This window comes from Microtus ochrogaster, unplaced genomic scaffold, assembly GCF_000317375.1.
Source record: "Microtus ochrogaster isolate Prairie Vole_2 unplaced genomic scaffold, MicOch1.0 UNK9, whole genome shotgun sequence".
Lineage (NCBI taxonomy): Eukaryota > Metazoa > Chordata > Mammalia > Rodentia > Cricetidae > Microtus > Microtus ochrogaster.
Window position 1 is genome coordinate 7,976,112 of NW_004949107.1, and position 17,560 is coordinate 7,993,671.

The window sequence follows — 17,560 nt, forward strand, 5'->3', positions numbered from 1 at the left end:
GAGCCTGTGTCAGACAGCTGACAAATACAGGGGTCACACCCTAGGCTCCTGAAGGTGTCACTGCTGTCCTGTCCTGGGAGCCTGTGTCAGACAGCAGAGAGTAGAGCAATACAACAGACAAAAGAGGAAGCAGAAAGAATTAAAATACTTTGAGTCCTGGCAGGGTTCAAGGACTCCATCAAGAATCAGGAAGTGTGTTCCAAGTGGTTTACCTACTGAGGTGAACACTGTGGACACTTTGTATTATAAACAAGGACAGCTACACCCCAGTAAGACTTCATTTAGACACTGAAATTTGAATTTCATATAGTTTTCACATATAAGAATGTATCATCTTTCTAATAATTTGAAGTTTTAAGGAAAAACTTCTGCCAGTTAGCATTGGTAAATAACTAAAAATAACTATTAAATACCATAAGGTAAACATCTATAAAATGAATTTGGTACATGGGCTATATAAGCTTAAATATTTGTCCTAGGAAAAAAGACTAAAAGAAAATTCTAAGTAATTCATAGTTTCTTTTATGTTTTTAATAGGGGATAGAGAATTCAGTAATGCTATAGATGTAGACTTAGCAGATATATGCAAACTATTCATACAATTAGAATACACATTTTTGTCAAATGCCCCTGGAACATTCTCCAAGACTAACAAAAATAAAGTCATAAAATAAGTCTTTTTCTTTTTTTTACCTTTGTTGTGCTGAGTATCAAAACCAGGGTTTCAGGCATAGTAGGTGAGTGCTCTGCCCCTGAGATACCCCTCCAGCCCTTAAGTAAGTCTGTTAATAAAATATTTTATCATATAAAAGTATCTTCAGCTGGGCGGTGGTGGTGCACACCTTTAATCCCAGCACTCGGGAGACAGAGGCAGGCGGATCTCCATGAATTCGAGGCCAGCCTGGTCTACAAGAGCTAGTTCCAGGACAGGCACCAAAAACTCCAGAGAAACCCTGTCTCAAAAATCAAAACAAAAAAAAAAGTATCTTCTGATCACAGTGGGAATAAACCAAAAATTATTAGAAGTAAAACTGGAAATACACATAATGAGCCAAAAAGGGAATCACAAAGAAAATTCTAAAACTTCTTCAGACAAGGGAAAGTGTGTAAATTTATGCTATTCATCACAAAAAGAAAATCTCAAATAAATATCCTAACTTTATATCTGAGGAAACCATTAAAAAAAAACAAATTAAAACCAAAGGAAGCAAAAGGAAATAAGATTAAAACATATAAAAAATACAAAATCACAAATAACAAAAGAAAAAGTTAATGACACTTAATGTGCAGCTTTCAAAAACCAACAAGAAAACTGACAGACCATCCATTCACTCTGCTGAAAATCAGAAATGCCCCCAGGGATCATGCCCCGCACAGATGCGGGTGCTTCTCCAGCATTACGTAAGTGCGTGCTGCCCTACTAAAACTAGATCATAAATAGAGCAGGCAGACAATTAGTGAACTGGATTAGTAACCAGAGCCTCCCAACAAAGAAAAGCCCCCTACTTGTTGGCCTCACTGGAGAATTCTACCAGTTAAAGAGGAATTCCCAACATCCTTTTCAAGCTCCTCCCCAAAACTGAGGAGGGAGTTCCCAGAGCCAGTTTTAGAACAGCACTGTTCTAATGCCAAAGTCATACAAAGGCACGGAAAATGGTTGGCCAATGTTTCTGATCAGTACTGATGGAAAAGTCCTTAACAAAGGCTAGCAAACCAAATTCAACAATGCGAAGCAAGACTTAGACACAGTGACCAAACAGGGTGTGTGTCTGGAAAGCTGGAATGGTTCAACAAATGAGAGTCAGCCTGCTCAGTCACATTACAGAACAAGGGACAGAATCTTCAGGATCTTCCCAGTGGTATGGCATGTGCAGAACTCAACCCTTTCCATGACAGAAAACACTCAACCAAACAGTAAAGGGAGTAACAGACTCACAGCCTACAGCAAACTGAGTGGGGACGACTGACAGCCTGAGCTGGCCAGGTGGCACCACCAAGCCTGTCAACCCGACTTCTGTCCCCAAAGCCCTCGTGGTGGAAAAACTGACCTTCATGTATGCACGGGGTACACACACACCTACAATACAATAAATAATACAATTTTGAAGGACTGAAAGCTGTTTCTATAGGACAAAGAAAACACCAAGGTGTCTGTTCTTTATATTTAATGAGGTGCTGGAATTCCCTAGCCAGGTTAACTATGCCAAAGAGATTTAAAAGAAAAAATCAAAATCTAAAAGAAACAAGTAAATGATCTGCTTGCTAAGTAATGGTCTTATTATATAAAGAAAACTCTTTAATTTTAAATTTTATTGAAAAATTGTTAGAATAAGCAAATACAATAAAGCGATAGGAGAAAAATCAACATTTATCATGCTTCAAGGGAGTGGTCTGAAAAGTAGTGATAACAACAGTATATCCATCATGGTCGCTAAAAGAGGAAAATCGCCTTACCAGGGTGGCAAAGGCTGTGCACCCTGAAAATCTTGCTGAAAGGAAGTAGAGAGCAGGTGTGGTAGCATACACCTGTATCCCAAGAGTTAGAAGACAGAAACGGGAAGGTCCCTTGAGTCCGGTGGTTCAAATCTGGCCTGTACAGCATGTATAGAATCATGTCATATTCATGAACTGGAAGACAAATGTTGACAAATAGCAGCACTACTAAGGCAACCAGCTGGTCAGTGCAAGTCCTATCCCAGGGCAATGGTGACTTTGCAAATCTAAAAATCTTAATTTTTGTTGTATTTCTTCATTTACATCTGTGTGCATGCGGCATAGTGTATATGTAGGAGTCCGAGGACACCTGCAGGTGTCACTTTTCTCCCTCCCACTGTGGGCTGGGGGATCAGACTCAGTGGTCAGGCTCAGTGGTGAGCAGCTTCCCCTACTGAGCCATGGTGGCAGCTCTTCATAGAAACTTGTATGGTGTTGCCAAGGGCACTGCCCAGTTAAGAGGGATGTGAATAAGGACAGTGTCAGACACGTTACACTTCTGGATTCCAAGGGTGGGATAATCAAAACTGACACTTAAAAAGTATACACACCGACCAATGGAACCCCAAGTGGAGCGGAAACCACAAACAAACTTTCAGGTATGTGGTCAGACAATTTTCAGCAAGGATAGTGGGGTCACTAATGGGAAAGGCAGTGCGTTTTCCACAAGTTCAGTTAGTGGCACTCAGAAAACTATTCATATGCAAAACTGTAAGCTATGCCGTTACCTTCTATCTTGTACAAAAATAACTCAGAATAACGCGCTCACTGTGAACCAGAAAGGCCCAGGGATTCCTCTATCCCGCCATGACAGTTGATGGCCCTGCCACGGCCACAATGGGAATTTGCAACAGGAGGGGGAAAATGAGCCAAAATTTTTCAGGCCCTGAATTTTTTCAAGTACTTTAGGAATGAAAATGTCTGTCTGTCTGTCTGTCTGTCTGTCTGTCTGTCTGTCATTTTACATTCTGACTACAGTTTCTTTTTTAATTTATTTATTTTACACCCCAGCCATAGTTTCCCTCCTTTCTTCCCAATCCCTTCCCCCACCCTCCCCTCTGTCCCCACCCCATGCATTCCTCCTCCTTTCTATTCAGAAAAGGGCAGGCCTCCTCTTGATATCGACAAAACATGGCACTTCAACTTGCAGTACGACTAAGCACCTTGTCTTTGGGACCCTATTCCTCATCCTGTGTATTTTTTATTTATGTTTTATATTTCTGCATGTACTGTTAGGGATCAGCAAGTTCTATGGTGTCAATGTAGTGATAGCTTGCCTGGAGATCAGAATGCAGAGCTAAGACACTAGAAGCCAGGGAATGGTGGCACAAACCTTTGGTCCCAGAACACAGGAGACAGAAGCAAACAGATCTCTGTTAGTTCAAGGCCACCGTGGACTACCCGAATTGATCCAGTCTAAAAGAGCAACAGAGCTCACACAAAAGTGATCCCAGCACTAGGGAGGTGGGGACAGAGGGATATGGCTGGGCAGAGAGCGGAATATAAGGCAGGAGGAGACAGGATCTCAGATGCAATCTGAGGAGAGGATCACCCTTTTGGTCTGAGGATTCAGTAAAGGTAAAAGGTCTCTCTAGTGACTGGCTATTCTGCCTCTCTGATCTCTCAGCTTTCACCCCCTAATATCTGACTCTGGGTTTTTATTATTAAGACCAATTAGGATTCATGCCATAGTGTTCATGACCTAACCTGCTCTAAGAGCATTCTCTAGCTGTGATCATGTCCATTATAATCTTGAGGGGGAAAATGTCTTTTTAAAAATAAATAGCCAAGACGGGCGATGGTGGCGCACGCCTTTAATCCCAGCACTCGGGAGGCAGAGGCAGGTGGATCTCTGTGAGTTCGAGACCAGCCTGGTCTACAAAGCCAGTTTCCAGGACAGGCTCCAAAGCCACAGAGAAACCCTGTCTCGAAAAAACCAAAAAATAAATAAATAAATAAATAAATAAATAAATAAATAAATAAATAAAATAGCCAAGAAGGTGGGGGAAAATAAACAGACTACAAGCATGTGTTTGAGCTCTGGTATAAGTAGTTGGTTCCCAGGAGATGTACAAAAGGGCCAGAGAGCCTGGAATGCTGGTGCAACCCTTTAATCTTGGAACCCAGGAGGCAGAGACAGGCAGACCTCCGAGTCTGAGGTCAGCCTGGTCCATATAATGAATTGGCCAGCCCAGGCCAGTCGGAACTACATAGTCAGACCCTATCTCTTTAAAAGGGAAAGAAAAAAAAAAGGCCGAAGATTGCTTCATTTTTTAAAAAATTTTGGTCAGTTCAGTTGCCTTTTTATTATTTTACTTAATGCTATTTTGTCTGAATATGACTTTGTCAGGGCCACAAAGAAATGTCCACATCATCTCGTGCATAGCAGCCTGGCTCACGATCCCCACAGCAGACATTCAGAAACTGAATTTGCCTTCATTACTCACTTGGGCCCACACAGTTACTGGACGCAAGATGGGAGTGAGGTCTCTATGTGCTTAGCCCTTGGTGTCAGCATGGTGCTCACTCGGGAGCACCTGCCTAGAAACTGTGATACCCAGCTAAAGGACCGGTGATGAGGGCAACCTAGGCACCTTACTGACCTTTCAGAGTTCTACCCCGCACAATGAGACCTAGAGGTCTCCAGGCCTTGTCCTCAGTCTGCAGTCACCGTGTGTCCCAGGAAGAACAAAGCCTTGCAGACCAAACCTCTCCTATGAGAGGATTCTGATGGGGAGACCCTACCTGCAGTACTGCAGTAGAACAACCATCTCCTGAGAGCCACCTTCTCCCCTCAAGTGAGGACTTCAGACTCCCTTGCTGCATCAAGATGAGACAATGATCAGCCAGACGAGGCCTTGGCCCCCATGTTTAATTATAGCACTGCTTGTCATCCGTCCTCATTCTCACTCTGTGCAGACCAGCATCACGTGCCTGTGCTCAGGTGAACAAGGATGCTGGACCCTCTGCTAGTCTTTCCAGTGTGCCACACTGATTAATCTCCTGTGAGGCACTAAGGTTTGTCTGCTGATTTTCACGTCTGTAACATGGAAATATACCTCCCCCTGTGCATTATAAATTCTGGTAGGAGGCTGATGAGTGTAGCTCCGCGCTAGAGTGCTTCCCTCGTGTGTGCAAGGCCCTGGTTTCGAGTCCCCTCACCACCAAAATTAAATAAACAAAAATATAAAAAATAGGAGCAAAGTGCTTCACACTGAGCCTGAGGACCTAAGTTTGATCCTTGGGGCCTGTTGGGAGGAGAGAGTTCCCACATGTTGTCCCCCTTCACATACAAAACACACACACACACACACACGTGTGCACGCACGTGCATGCATTCTAATTACTTTAAAATTTTAAAATAATACTTATCTAAAGAAAAAAATTTAAAAATGTTTGGGAGGGCTGGGGAGATGGTTCAGCAGTTGAGAGTGTGCACTTGCTCTTGCATCCTCATCAGTGGGCTGACAACTTCTAGGGAATCTGGTGCCATAATTGCCTGCTCCGGCATACATGCGGTGCACATAAACTCATGTAAGCACATGTACATACACATAAAATGCCTAAGAATGGCTTTCCTTTTAAATTTATGTACTATATGTTAGACTAATTTGTTATAATTATCCAAAATAATAAAAATAGCTAGGCAATTGGGTGACATTAAGAAAAGATTAGATGATTAATTATGTTGACAAAAGCACTGTGAATAGGCAAAGTATAAAAGAAATTTCAAATTTGATCTTGAGAAGACTCATGTTGGTGCCCCTGGCTGAGCTAGGTAGAAGAGACAGGAACTGCCAACCCCACCCCCACACACCTGCCACGCGCTGCACAGCGGATAACAAAGATCAAGGCTGCACTATGCATATGACAATTGTTTGTCGCAAACTACTTCGCAGAACTGTATTTGCATTTTTCTCATATCTTACTTATTGTACATAAAACAGAGCTCCTGGGGCCCTTGGACAGAAGAGATGCGCTGAATGAAGCTCTTGCTGGCCCAGATTTAACACCTGAAGGAGAAAACACATTTCCAGATCTTCTTCCCTCCATTGGTCCCATGCACAGGCACGCTACTCAACAGAAAATACCCAGTGGCCCTTCTAACAGGTAAAATATGATGAACTGAGAGTTTACCATGTACAGAAGTAATTCACATTCAGCGCTTCACATACAGCCGTGCGCCTGCTGTCTGTACGCTGACTTTGTGTCCTGGCACTCTGCTGACAGGATTCCATCAGATCCGAGGTCGTCTGGTGGAGTCCACTGGACCCTTTTTGTATCAGGTCATCTGCAAGCGGAGCTCGTTTGTCTTGTTTTCTTACTGATGTCCCTTTCGTTTATTTCTGTTATCTTACTGCTATCTTCAAGACTCCAATCTCAATATTGAATAAGAGCAGAGCGCGAGAGCCCTTGTCAACTCTAGGTATTAGAGGAGATGGCCTCAAGTATGTTTTATTCAGTATAATTTTGTCTATCAACTTAATATATACAGACATTTTGCTTATTTGATGTATATGAGTGTTTTGCCTGTGTGTGTATGAGTGTACCATGTATGTACCTCGTATCCACAGAGGCCAGAAGAGGATGCTGGGTCTTGGAACTGGAGTTAGAAGATTGTGAGCCACCACGTGGATGCTGGGAACCAAATGCTGAGGCAAGAGCAGCTTGTGCTCTTAAGGGCTGAGCCATCTCTGTAGGTATCCTGGAAGCCATTAAAATAAAAAGGCTCCCACTGAGCTTACAGCTTGTGGCTCCACCGTCCGTGAACCACATGCTGTGGTAACCCAGAACAACTGTCACGGGACTGTATGCTAACACCTGCCTGACAGAATTCCTCTAGAATATGGTAAGGGAATTTGCATCAGAAGTCTAGAAAGTGGTCTGTGAGGGAGAAATTTGGTTGAAGGCAGAGTCTATGTGGAAATATGGGTAGAGCTCCCAAGAGTGTGCCCTAGGCACAGGGAAGGAACGGGGCCAACATTTCAGCCTGCACCATGAAAACAGGACCAACATCTGTGCTGAGACCCGAGAGGTGCCCGTTGACGGGGTCAGCACCTGTAACCCAGCCTGCAAAGGCGTCCCATGGTTGTCCTGGTATCCAGGAGCCTGGGAAGGGACTGAGTGTCAGAGCCTGAACAGCAGCAGGTGAGAGCCACCCAGACTGCGCCCTTCCAGCTCTCTCCAGGTTTACTCTTCCTGCACTCCACCCAGCCCTTATTTCAGGCCAGATCCGCCCTGCTCTTCCTCTACCTCACACTCTCCCTGTCTTTATTATTATTTCCTTTAAAGTTTTCCATTTGATAGACTTATCTGACCAAGGCATATCTGACCTGGTTTGGGGTCTGAATCTCAGCCTGCTGGGAGCTGGGGTGGCTTCGGTTAGCTTACGTCTTCCCTTTTCTTCTTTCACCTTCCGCCCCACGGGACTGCCCTGCCCTCTTCTCGTCTCTGTTGTTTGCCGCCATCAGTGTAATATTAGCCAGGACTCTTGGCTCTTGCCTTCTCCCGTCCACATATTTATCCCCAGAATAACTATGTGACTACAGTATTATCAGTGTTCTCTTACTTTAAGTGACTGGAAAGCAGAGGCTGGTCTTTTTGTGGTTCACCATTATATTTTCATACTGTGCCTATTCTTTGAATATTACTGGTATAGATTTCCTCAATAAGGCACAAGCCAGCAGATTAAATCAAAAGGCAGAATCATCCAGGCATGGAAACACACACCCTTAGTCCCAGCAAAGGGAACTAAGCTCTGAGAGTTTGGGGCAGCCTGGTCTACATAGCAAGTTCCAGGACAGCTAGTGCTATAAAGTGAGACCCTGCCTGAAAAACAAGACAGATTTTTTTTTTTGGTTTGTTTTCTATTTGTTGCCTCCAAGAAATATACCTCATCATCAAAGACAGAGTCGTAAGGTGGAGCACGGAGAGAGGAATTCCCAGCGAGCGGAATGAAGAAGCAAATAGGTGTCACAATAACTAAAAACCAGAGTAAGTCAGACTAAACAAAGCCACCTCAATCTGAATAAGGGTGCAATCTATCAAGATGCCAGTGTGACTCTAAACAGGCATACATGGGGACACCCAAACCCGTGAAGCTGTTAGGTATGACAGCGTAAGTTAACCCCATCACAGAAGGAATGCGTGGCTCTAGTGCTGCACTCCCGTCTAGGCACAGGTCACCCTGATCACAGAGAAAAATATCTGAGCTAATGACATCATAGAGCAAGTGGGTTTAGACCTCTGCAGAAATTCTAGACACTGCAGAATACACAGTCCTCTCAGCAGCTCATGAAATGTTTTATAAAATAGATCCTATCATAGAATACAAAACAAGTCCTAAGAAAAATAATATTTCCTTTTATTCTATATGACCACAGTGAAATAAAATAGAAATAAAATGAAAAATTATGGCGTGCACACACAAATTCATGGAGATTGAGAAACACTGAATAATGACTGGGTTTCATAGTAAAATAAAAATTAAAACATTCCTAGAATCTAATGAAGTAAAAACATATACAAAAAAAGCCTGTAGATGCAATGAAGAGAATCCTGAGAAATGTATATCTATACATAGTTCCATTAAAAAATCAGGCCAGGTGGTAGCACACACCTTTAATTCCAGCCTTCAGGAGGCAGAGGCCATCAGATTTCTGTGAGTTTGAGGCCAGCCTGCTCTACAGAGGGAGTTCCAGGAGAGCCAGAGCTACACAGTGAAACTCTGTCTTGAAAGGGGGCAAAAAGGAAAAAAAAAATCAAAGCAATTTTAAATAAATAATCAAATGATGAACCTTAGGGTCTTGGAAGAAAACAAGAACAAGTTAGGTGATGGAAAGAAATAACATCTAGATAGAAATGGACACAAAAACAAAATCCCACAAAAAAATCAATAAAACAAAGAATTAATTGTTTTAAAAAAATAATTTTTAACAAACTTTTAGCTAAAGTAGCCAAGAGAGCTACAATCAAAATTAAGAAAAGTAGAGATGAAATAGAAAGGTTACAATAGATGCCAGTAAAATTCAAAAAATAAGATAAGGTAGAAAATTGTAAAGGAATCAATGAATTTGTAGAGACTTAGCACTTACCAAGAAAATGTTCTGAAATAAATATCTTAAGCAGATTTATTACAAGCAATGCGGTTGAAGCAGTAATATGATACCTCCCATTAAGAATGTTCAGGCCCAGACAGGTTCACGGCCGGATTCCAGCAGACCACTGAGGAACTAGCACCAGTGTTTCCCCCAAAGGATTCTGGGAAATACAGAAGGAAGGAATGTGTTCAGACTCTTTACACACCAGTATCATAGCGATAACAAAAGCAGAAAAAAGACACAATAGAACAAAGGAAACTATAGGCCACGCTCCCTCATGCACACAGTGCAAAACTTCTCAATAAAAGGCACGCAGAAAAGTTCCCAAGGGCATCAGCAGGAGCTGGCTAGCCAGCTCAGTGATGACGAACAATTGCTCTTGGAGAGGGTCAGGTACAATTCCCATCACCTGCACGGCAGCCGCAAACATCTGTGACTCTGGTTTCAGAGATTCCTGTACCCTTCTGTGGCCTCCGCCAGTGTGCTTATATACACACATGTAAAAAGCTTATAAAAATAAATAAAGGTTTTAAAAAAGAATAGCCCAGAATGATAATTCAGGCCTGGGAGTACAGCTTGGTTGGTAGTCTTTGCTTAGCATGCATGAGAACCTAGGCTTGATCCTCAGTGCTGCAGACACTGGTTATGGTAGGCAGGCACTTGGGGGGTCCAAACAGGAGGGTCAGAAGGTCAAAGTCACCCCGAGATGTACAGTGAGTATGGGCTCTGTGAAACCTTGTCTGAAAAATAAAAGTCTTTAAAACAGAGGAAAGAGTACCAGTGAGATGGCGGAGGGGGGAAAGGCACTTTGTATGATGCCACAGGGCCCACATGGTGGAAGAAGAGAATCCGCTCCCCCAACTTGTCCTCTGACTTCCTCGTGCAGTGTGGCATGTTCACACACATACACACAATACATAAATTTTAGACCATCCACCACAAATTAGCTTCATTCCAGTATTGCAGTGATGGTTCAACATACACATTAGTGAATATACTACATCCTGTAAACAGACTCAAGGACAAGAAGAATGTTATCTCAGAAAAGACTTGACAAAATTCAGACTCCTTCTGGGAAAAGCTTGCTGAAGCAACCAAGAATAAAATACGCAGATCTTAGCATACAGGCTATAGACCACAAAGATGGCCAACACTACACATAGTGGGGAAAGCTGAGAAGATCTAAGCATACAGGCTATAGACCACGAAGATAGCCAGTGCTACATATAGTGGGGAAAACTGAGAACATTTCCACCAACATTGGTAGCAACACAAAAGCAACTTGAGGAAAGGTTTCTTTGGTTTACAGTTCCTGATCACAGCCCATCACTGTGGAAAAGGAAAGGCAAGGACTAGAAGCATCTGGTCACATCCAGTCACAGGCAGAGAGAATACATGGATGCTCACTGACCAGCTCGTAATGTCTACTCAGTTCTGGCTTAAACCCAGGGAATGGTGCCACCCACGTCAGTCAACATAACCAGGACAGTATTCAAAGAGTTATTTTTCTGATCTGGCTGAGACTTTAGTCATCCCATGTCAGTTTTTCATAACTGACTTGGCCACTAAAACATAGTTACATAACTTCAAGCACACTTTAGAAGCATCCTGTGGGGTACTAGGACTAAGGAAAAGAAGTCCCTTAGCTCCAGGGCTATCTAGACTAGTTACAATTGAACTAAGTCAGCTGGGTAGTGGTGGCACTCGCCTTTAACCCCAGCACTCGCGACTCAGAGGAAGGCGGATCTCTGTAAGTTTGAGGCCAGCCTGGTATACAAGAGCTAGTTTCCAGGACAGACTCCAAGCTACAGAGAAACCCTGTCTTGAAAAGAAAGAAAGGAAGGAAGGGAGGGAGGGAGGGAGGGAGAGAGGAAAGAAGGAAGGAAGGAAGGAAGGAAGGAAGGAAGGAAGGAAGGAAGGAAGGAAGGAAGGAAGGAAGGAGAAAGAACTGAACTAAGTCAACTTTTCTAGTTCCCTCAGAAAATTTATCCACCCAGATATTTACACTCATAAATTCGGTTGGTTGCTGGTTAGTTTATTTCTATTTATTATGCCTTTTAGCAAATAATAAAAACCCAGAGACAGATACTGGAGTTCAACCTGAAGATCGGAAAAGCAAAGCAGCCAGCCACTGGCTCTTACCTCTATGTCAGACCAAAAATGGGCAATCCCGCCTCCACGAATCCTCACATTGAGACTGGACTGAAACCTGTCTCCTCCCGTTTTATATTCCTCTCCAGTGCTGGGATTAAAGGCAGGTACCACCACTGCCTGGCCTGTATGGTTGACTAGTCTGGCTGCTTTGCACTGATCTTGAGGCAAGCTTTATTTATTTCAAATGAAATGCTACCTAATTAAAAGTTAAATTTGTCCTCATTGATTTTTATTGATTCATATCTGTGCAAGTTTTCTTAAAGTTGGAACAAACAAAAATACTCTTTTATTCAAGATCTGCTGTGTGCCTGGAAACAATGTAACTGAGGGAAATGTCAGTGTTTATAAAACAAAGAAATTGTCAACAGAACGCCTGCCAATGGACTAACCAGGAAAGAAATTACAGCCGATAATTCAGGAAGATTGGCTCAAAACAAACGGCCCCTGCCAACAGCAAACCTGACAATTATCCTGTTGTCTAATTTGGCTCAGCCTAAGGTGACCTTGTTTGCCCATCTCAGTCTTAATTCTTGCTAACTTGGCATGAAACAGGAACATACGGCATATGTCTACAAAGTCCATTTTTGCATCTTAAACCAAAATAAATGTAGTTTCTGTTGAGTGTTTCCTGTAACTGAGCTTGTAAGGACATTAGACAGACCTGGCTGCGTCCATAGCCTGCCCACTAGCTGCTTCATAGGGGCTGCCTATCAAACTGGAAATTCTCGGGAGATAGATTGTTCTAAGTTAGGTCTATGACTAAAGCTAGCCAATTTTAAACATGTTCCCATAGTTATAGTCAATCATAAGCCCTTTTTAAAGCATAAAAATAAAAATATGTCATCAATTCATTGCAACCAAAAGGTTTTTACAGATTTTGACTGAATTTAAGACAGCATTGTTTTTTGTAAGCTGTACAGGCTACTGTGAGAGGCCCAGTATGGTGATGGGCACCTGGGGCCGAAGCATGAGGATTAACTCAAGACTGAGGCCAGAATGATGGCTCAGAGTCAGATACCTGCCCCCAAGTCTGCAGCCTGCTTCAGTCCCTCTGCCCACCATGCCCACCGTGCCCCAGGCTGGAAGGAGCAAGCACAAAGCTGGCCTTGACGTCCCCATACATACTTTGGCATGTGTGCTCAAGCACACAAATATATACAGATAAATGAGTGTAATTACAATTTTTAAGTAAAAAACAATGTAAGAAAGAGAGTGAACACTGGAGAACGAAACTAAAAATATTTGTTTTCCCTCCCAGCCTAGGTATATTTCTTAATTCTTTTTCTGACCAACTAAAGTTTATTATGAAAGGGAAGTTAATCTTCGTGGCTTTAATACCTTAAGGAGCACTGAATAAATTAGCTTTTTTATTTCCATCATAACTTAAGAAGTTAGACTTCTGGGGAGAGACTACAGAAAGTCGAAAATAACCTCAGAAAGATAGTTCCACTCATATACATATATAAAAATTTAAAGTAGAGTTTGTGAGTTTGCTTTTTCATGTACAGCTAACAGCTGAAAAAGAGTACTGAAATGGCACACATATGTGTGTGTTATGTGTATTTTGTATGTATGTACGCTGTAATCCCCCTAAATGGAGCCAAAGACCCAAACAGCCTGTCACTGCCATGTAATACTTCTTACAGGCCTTCCCTACTGTCTGTTGGTCTACGGAAGACAGGCTTCATGTGTTTATCAGACACACTGTACTGTACACCTGAGACAAGGAGAGAAGGCTTAGCCTGTGTGGGCCTGAGCCTGACCCCTGGCCTCCCCACTGTAAAGTGCCCCATCAGCTTCTTTTAGCCTCACAGTTGAAATCATGGGTCAACTTTTCTTAGATATTATTTTGTCAGAGATTGTGAGATGGTGCCCTTCTAATTGCCGTTCCTCTTATATCTCTTAACTAGATTGCATGAAAAGAACATTTTCTTATCAAACTACAATCACCCCAAGAGGCAACTTGTCTTTGGCTTGAAGTTTTGATTCCAGTATTCTCTGTAGGGCTAGTTTGGTGGAAAGGAATTCAGCCTGTTTGTGTCACCGCAAGTTTCTCCCCATTAGCTACAGTAGATTGTCATGGGGTACAGTGGTTAGGTTGGCAGCTGTGGTCTTGTATAACTTGGAGTGCATCTCTCCATCTTCTGACTTTCAAAATTTCCATTGAGAGATCAGTGAAAGGATGTAAAAGAATACTACAATAAAAGGAGACCAGAAAGCAAACAGGCATTGCTATTCTAATAATCAGACAAAATAAACTTCCAACAAAACTAATCAAAAGAGATAAAAGACACTCCATCCTAATCAAGGGAAAGAGGAATCATGAAGACATTAAAGTCCTAAGCATGTATGGACCAAACTGCTACATCCAGTTTTACTCAAAGGTTATGACTGGCATTAAAGACATAGATTAACACAAAGTCAATCATAGTAGGTGATTTCAATACACCATTTCCTTCCATAAACATGCCATCTAGAAAAAAAAATAGAAACATCAGAATTAACTGACATCAAACATCAAAGGGATTTAACAAATATATACAGAATATTCCACCAAACACTAAAGACTATAACTTCTATTCAGAAGACTGTGGGACCTTCTCTAAAATAGATAGCATCCCAGGACCCAAAAGTCCTAACAGAAAAATAGGAATAACTTTGTGTATCCTATTTGACCATAATGAAGTAAAACTTAAAATCAACAGCAAGCAAATCTCTAGTAAGTACACAAACTCCTGAAGATCAAACAACTCATTATTTAATAATGAACGGGTCAAAAAGAAGTCAAGAGGGAGTTTTTTGAAATCTTGTAAATGAAAGAAATGAAAAATCAACATAACAAAAACTTTGTGATATATTAAAAGACATTCTGTGTGGGAAATTTATAATTCTAGAGCCTTCATTATAAAATCAGAAAGAGTACAAATAAATGATTTTTTAATATAACCCAAGAATTTGGAAAAACAAGAACCAAATCCAAACCCAGTAAACACCAAAAGATAATAAAACAAGAGGAGAAATTAATGAACTAGAAACAAACAATTCAAATAATCAACAAATATAAGAGCTGGTTCTTTGGGAACATAAACAGGAATGACAGATCCTTGGTTCAGCTAACCTAAAGAGAGCCACTGTCCCTGATGAACATATGTGGTGGCTAGCTTTCTGTCAGTTGACACAAGGCCAAAGTCATTTGGAAGGAGAGAGCTTCAGCTAAGAAAGTATACCCCCTAGACTGGCCTGTGGGCAAAGCTCTGATGCATGTTCTTGATTGATGGTTGATATAGGAGGCCCAGCTTACTATGGGCGGGGCCATCCCTTGGCCCATGGATGCTATAAGAAAGGGGCCTTCTGGTCATGGTATTTTATCATAGCAATAAAATTAGTAACTAAGACATGTAGAAATCCTAAATAAAATATTTGCAAACTATATGCAGGCACATATCAAAAGACCATAATTAAGCTAGCTCTATGCCAGAGGTTCAGGGATGTCTCAAAATAAGTCAATAAATATAAAACAATTATACAAATAGACTTAATGGATATATAAAAAAAATTTGACAAACTTCAACAACACTTTATGTTAAAAGCCCTAAAAAGAGTAGGACTGGAGGGAACATATTCCAAGATAAGCCTATGTGTGATACATGGCAGATAACAGAGCCAACAGCATCCTAAGAGGAGAAAACACAAAGCAAACCTACTGAGGTCAGGAATGAGATGGGTCTGTCCAGTATTGCATTTATTTTCAGTATAGAGCTTGAAGCAAGGGTTATAGCAATAACACATGGAAATTAGAGAGATACAAATAGGAAAAAAAGTCAAATAATCCATTGTCAGATGGTAATGATGGGATAACCCTGAGAGCCCTGCAGTTCTGCCAGGAAACTTCTAGAAACAGTCAACACTTTCAGCAATGTGGCAGTGTATAGACTCAACCTAGAAGAAGCAACAGTTTTTCTATACATCACCAGCAAACATGCTGAGAAAGAGATCGCGGACACACTCCTATCCACACTATTCTCAAAATATGTAGGAGTAAACCCAGATAAGGCGGAGAAAGACCTCTGCAGTGAAAACATTACATCTCTGAAGAAAGAGAAAGACACTAGAGGATGGAAAGACATTAGAAGATGGAAAGGTCATGAGTTGATAGAATTAATAATGTAAAAGTGACCATCCTATGTTGCGGGAGGTCCTCCCGCTCCTCCAGCCTATAGCTGCTGAGATACCAGCCCATTGGGGCATGGTCTCGCTCTCCCTTTAAAAAAGCAGCGACTTCCCTCTCCCCGCTCTCTCTCCCTGCTCCGCCGGCGACTAGACTTGCTTCCTGGTTGTGCAGAGGGCTGTGATCTGTAAGTTTCCCCCTTTAAATAAATACCATCTTATTAATCATAATTCCCAACTGGTGTGGCATTGCTTGTGACTTACGACTCCAATCCTACCAAAAGCCAATTACAGACTCAACGTAAACACAATCAAAATCTTTATCTCATCCTCACAAAAATAGAAAAAAAAAAAACCCTACAATTTACTTGGAATCAGAAAGGAACCAGGATAGCCAAAGCAGTCTTGAGAAAAGAAGAATAGAAGAGAGATTATCACTCCAGATTTCAAGATACATTACAGAGCCATAGTGATAAAAATGTGGCACTGGCACAGAAGATATGGTGATACTTTGTTTGGGTAAAATAAATAAAGCTGTCTGAAGGTCAGAATGCAGAGCTAAGCCACTAGAAGCCAGGGAGTGGTGGCATACATCTTTAATCCCAGGACTCAAGGCTCCCCTGGACTTTTATGATCTTCAGCTTGAACCCTAGCATCTGTCTCTGGGATTTTATTATTCATGTTACATTTATCATATCAGCCTCTGAAACAAAACAGAAGATTCAAACATGAGTACATGTGACTACAGGCATCTAATATTTGACAGATACAAAACATACACTAGAGAAAAAGCAGCATCTTCAACAAAAGGTGCTGGGGAAACTAAGTGTCCACTTGCAGAGGAATGAAATTAGACCTTGCAGAAAACTCACTGCGACAAGATAAAGCCCTCAGTGTGAAAGCTGAAACACAGAGACTGCCAGGAGAGAAGGCAGGCAGTGCCCTGTAAGACACTGGTCTAGGAAAGAACGTCCTGAACAGGACTCCATTGGTCTGGAAGTCAAGGCCAACAATTGACAAGGGGGGGGGGTGCTCAAAACTAAAAGGAAAAGGAAACAATCATTTGAGGAGAATGGGAGAGAATCTCTTCTGATAGAATTCATCTGATAGAGGATTAATATCAGGACTATATAAAGAACTCAAAAACATGCAAAAAAACAACCCATTCAAACAGTGGGCTATGGATCTGAACAGAGAGCTCTCAAATGAAGATACAGAAATGGCCAAGAAATACCTCAAGTACTCTTCATCATCCTTAGCAATTAGGGAAAGGCAAATCTAAATAAATAAGACTTTGTCTTACCCCAGTCAGAAGGTCTAAGATCAACAAATGCTGGAGGAACAGGTAGGGGAAAGGGAACCTTTATTCACTGTTGGTGGAAACGCAAATTGGTGCAGCCACTCTGAGAATCAATATGGAGAATCCACAAAATGACCCTGCTCTAACACCACTTGACAAACACTAAAGACCTTGATAGCCCACTCCAGAGACACTTGAGCCGCCGTATTCACTGCGGCTCTGTTCACAATAGCTAGGGAATGTAAACAACCTAAATGTCGGCCAGCTAACAAATGAATATTGAAGATAACGAAGTACTATTCATCTGTAAAGAAAAAGTGAAATCATGAAATTTGCAGACAAACAG

General features: G+C 41.8%; 1 protein-coding gene across 1 annotated transcript in view; it reads left to right on the plus strand.

Moving 5' to 3' along the window:
• Wdpcp (WD repeat containing planar cell polarity effector) overlaps positions 1–17,560 on the plus strand; it is a 288,056-nt gene that overhangs the window by 261,518 nt on the left and 8,978 nt on the right. The window contains exon 15 of the mRNA XM_013353497.2: positions 6,441–6,603. Coding sequence (XP_013208951.2) covers positions 6,441–6,603 — 163 coding nt within the window. The remainder of the gene's footprint in view (positions 1–6,440; positions 6,604–17,560) is intronic.